Here is a 3,843-nt window from a genome sequence, read left to right on the forward strand (position 1 = left end):
CGATAAAAATTTTTTTTAAAAAAGAAGTTTTAATTTTGCATATATTATATCCTGTTTTTGATGCAATCATAAAGATTTTTTATATTTTCCTTTTTAATAGATGAGTTAATATTTCCATTATTGTCTTATTATTATTTTATTTTAATGAGAGAGATACAGAAAGAGACAGAGACCAGAGCACTGTTCATCTCTGACTTATGGTGATGCTGGGGATTGAACCTGGAACCTCAGAGCTTCAGGGTCAATGAAAGTCTTTTGCATAACCATTATGCTATCTCCCCAGCCCTCCGCTATTAATTTAATACATACTTATTGAAATGTCTTCTGATACCATCAGTTTTTAAGCTTAAATTTGTTTTGTGTACTCATGGTGAGAACACAAAACAAATTATTATTATAATTATTATTTCCTCTCTTTTGTTTGTAGCAAAACTCATGGTTGCTCTTGTACTTCTTGTCCTGTTGTGTTTCACCATGGGAAGAAGTGAAAATCGAGAATTGGGGGCCAGGTGGTGGCCAAGACTTGTGTTCAAGAGGGACACTTCATGAGTGGTGAAGCAGGTCTGTAGGTGTCTATTTTTCTTTATATATATCTACCTCCTTCTTCCCTCTCAATTTCTCTTTGTCCTGTCAAATAAAATAGAAAAAAAAAAAAGGCTGCTGGGAATGGTGGATTCTTAGTGCCAGCACTGAGCTCCAGCAATAACACTAGTGTCAAAAAAAAATCCAGACTGTGCTTGATTCTGAGATCACATAATGCAAAGACAGTAATTTGAGATGATATCCAAGGATGCAAGAAAAGTAGAAAGGGGAGATATTGAAGTGTATTTGTATTTGCTTATGTGCATTTCACTGATCCTGGGCCTCTTTTTTTTTTTGCCTCCAGGGTTATCGCTGGGGCTCGGTGCCTGCACTACAAATCCACTGCTCCTGGAGGCCATTTCCCCCGTTTTGTTGCCCTTGTTATAGTTATTGTTGCCATAGCTGTTCTTGTTGGATAGGACAGAGAGAAATGGAGAGAGGAGGGGAAGACAGAGAGGGGGAGAGGAAGATAGACACCTGCAGACCTGCTTCACCGCTTCACTACTTCACTGCTTGAGAAGTGACCTCCCTACAGGTGGGAAGCCAGGGAGCTTGAACCGGAATCCTTACCTCCCCCCTTGGGCTTTGCACCACCTGCGCTTAACCCGCTGCGCTAAAGCCCAGATAGTGATCCTAGGCCTCTTTTTCATTAATAAATATAGAGAGACACAGATGCCAGAGCACAGGAATTTCTTCCTTTTTTTTTTTTTGTCTCCAGTGTTATTGCTGGGGCTCAGTGCCAGCATTACAAATCCACTGCTCCTGGTGACCATTTATGGTTTTTTTTAAGGGCACTGTCAACATATTTTGCTTTTATGGTTGCTATTCATGGGAGGAGTGAGTAGAAGGATCTTTTAAAAGTATTTCTTTATATGAGAGAGTGAGAATGACAAGAGATTGCCATACATCGTGCCGGGAATGGAAGCTGGGGCGTCACAAAGCACGGGCTGTGGTCTACTACTGAGCTAGCTCCAGAGCCCTAAAGAGGTCTTCTCCTAGTGAGATGCCACTATGACCTTACTGCTGGACCCAGTGAGTTTTGTACTCATTTAGAGGTGTAAAATTATGCTCTTGAAAATCTAATGTATCACAAATCATTGTTAAAGCAACTAAAAAGGCAAGTTGTAAATATAGACGTAAGTTTTGCTGCTATAGAGAAGAAATAAAAATAGCAGACAAAACAAAACAAAACAAAACAAAAAAACCCCAAACAAACTAGAGAACAAAATTTGGACAAAATCTTTATCAAAGTAAATCAATAAAAATAATGAGTGACAATACAAGATACATAAATTATTAGCTCAAGGAGCATAACATCTAACCATGAGCCCTAGAAATAAAAAGAGAGAGATTATTGATGGTGTGGGCTAGTAGAATAAAAAAAGCAGACTACAGATTTATACATACAGATGAGATTATTTATATTTTATTTTTGTCACGGTTAATATATCCGGGGGGTGGTAGAGGCCGCTCTTATAGTTAGCGATCCATAAGCTTAAGGCTTTGTCAGCACAAGTCCTACTGCTCTGTGTGTTTATTACCTAAAACATTGTAGATATTTTACCCATGCCCTTTTCACAGCTGCTTTCACCTCCATGTTCTTGAGGCTGTAGATGAGGGGATTCAGCATGGGGGTGACTGCACTGTACTGTAAGGAAGAGAGCATATCTAGGGAGGAACCAGAAGTGGGCATAAGATAGCGAATCAAACCTGAGCCAAAGAAGAGGATCACGGCAAGGAGGTGGGAGGAGCAGGTGGAGAAGGCCTTGCTTCTGCCTGTGGTGGAGCTGATGCTCAGGATGGCAGAGACAATCCGGGTGTAAGAGAAGAAGACTGGGAGGAAGGTTCCAAACCCATGCAGGATGATGATGCAGATCAAGATGTCGATGTGGATGGAGATGTCAGAGCAGGACAGAGGGAAGAGAGAGGGCAGCTCACAGGTGTAGTGGCGTATGGTTCGGGCACCACAGAAGTCCAGGTTAACACCCAAGAGCACAATGACAATTGAGTTGAGAGAGGCCAGGGTCCAAGACAGTAACACCAGCCTCACACACAGCTGGCTGCTCATCATCTGGCCATAGATCAGAGGGTGGCAGATGGCGGCGTAGCGGTCGTAGGCCATCATGGAGAGCAGAAAGGCCTCAGTCCCAGCGGTGATATACACAAAGAAGACCTGAGCCAGACAGCCCTCAACAGAGATGGTTTTCTTCTCAGACAAGAGGTCCTTGAGTAGCTTGGGCAGAGTGACACAGGAGAAGCAGAGGTCCAGGAATGACAGGTTACTCAAGAAGAAGTACATGGGCGTGTGGAGGTGGGAATCAGCCCTGATGACCAGCAGCATCGTCAGGTTCCCCATCACGGTCATGACGTAAATGCCCAGGAAGAGCACGAAGAGCAGGGCCTCGACGAGGGGGTCATCAGACAGTCCGATGAGGATGAACTCTGTGACGGTGCTGTGGTTCCTCATGGCCAGTTGTAGAGATTTCCCTAGAAATTGAAAGAAAGGGCAGCGGGCGGTAACACAGTGGGTTAAACGCACATGGTGGGAAGGCATAAGGATCTGGTTCCCCACCTGCAGGGGGAGTGGATTCACAAGCGGTGAAGCAGGTCTGCAGGTATCTGTCTTTCTCTCCCCCTCCCTGTCTTCCCCTCATCTCTCTATTTCTTTCTGCCCTATCCAACATCAACGACAAGAATAACAAAAATGATAGCAGCAACAATGATAAACAACAAAGGCAACGAAAGGGAAAAAATAGCCTCCAGGAGCAGTGAAGGTACCAAGCCCCAGCAATAACCCTGGAGGCAAAAAAAAAAAAAAAAAAAAAAGAAAGAAAGAAATTGAGAGAAAGGAGATGATGAGGTCAACTATCTTCTCTATGTATCTTCCCTCTTTTCACATAGCCCTCTCTGTTCAGCCCAGACTCCAGTCAGATATTGCAAAGCTGCCTTTACTGTCTCAGTAAGAGTTTTAATTTGGTTTTACTGCCCCTAATCTTGGGTTGCAGTCCTCACATCCTTCATATAATTCTTTTTTTTTCCGATTTTTTTTAATTGGGGAATTAATGTTTTACATTCAACAGTAAGTATAATAGTTTGTACATGCATAACATCCCCCAGTTTCCCATATAACAATACAACCCCCACTAGGTCCTCTGAATCCTTCTTGGACCTGTATTCTCCCCACCCACCCACCCCAGAGTCTTTTACTTTGGTGCGATAAGCCAATTCCATTTCAGGTTCTACTTCCTTTTTCTTTTCTGA

The 3,843-nt window shown here is 42.9% G+C and overlaps 1 protein-coding gene across 2 annotated transcripts; it reads right to left on the reverse strand.

Annotated features, from left to right (window-relative positions):
• Positions 1-403: 403 nt before the first annotated feature.
• LOC103107442 (olfactory receptor 8S1-like) lies at positions 404-3,049 on the reverse strand. Of its 2 annotated transcripts, XM_060193484.1 has the most exons (2): positions 2,131-3,049; positions 404-432 (listed from the first exon to the last, which is right to left on the reverse strand). In XM_060193484.1, exons 1-2 carry the CDS (start codon positions 3,047-3,049, stop codon positions 404-406), a joined length of 948 nt encoding a protein of 315 aa, XP_060049467.1. The 2 variants fall into 2 exon arrangements, with proteins under 2 accessions (XP_060049467.1, XP_016040703.2); XM_016185217.2 differs by lacking the exon at positions 404-432 and having other exon boundaries at positions 2,120-3,049.
• Positions 3,050-3,843: the final 794 nt, after the last annotated feature.

The sequence above is a fragment of the Erinaceus europaeus genome, chromosome 7 (genome assembly GCF_950295315.1).
Source record: "Erinaceus europaeus chromosome 7, mEriEur2.1, whole genome shotgun sequence".
In the NCBI taxonomy this organism is placed as follows: domain Eukaryota; kingdom Metazoa; phylum Chordata; class Mammalia; order Eulipotyphla; family Erinaceidae; genus Erinaceus; species Erinaceus europaeus.

Bases quoted from the DNA above. Each gene is read 5' to 3' on its own strand.
- LOC103107442 (XM_060193484.1), bottom strand. From the start codon at position 3,049: ATGAGGAACCACAGCACCGTCACAGAGTTCATCCTCATCGGACTGTCT. The intron at 433-2,130 runs GTTTTAGGTAAT...AGCAACCATGAG, and splicing joins ATGGGTAAAATATCTACAAT to TTTTGCTACAAACAAAAGAG.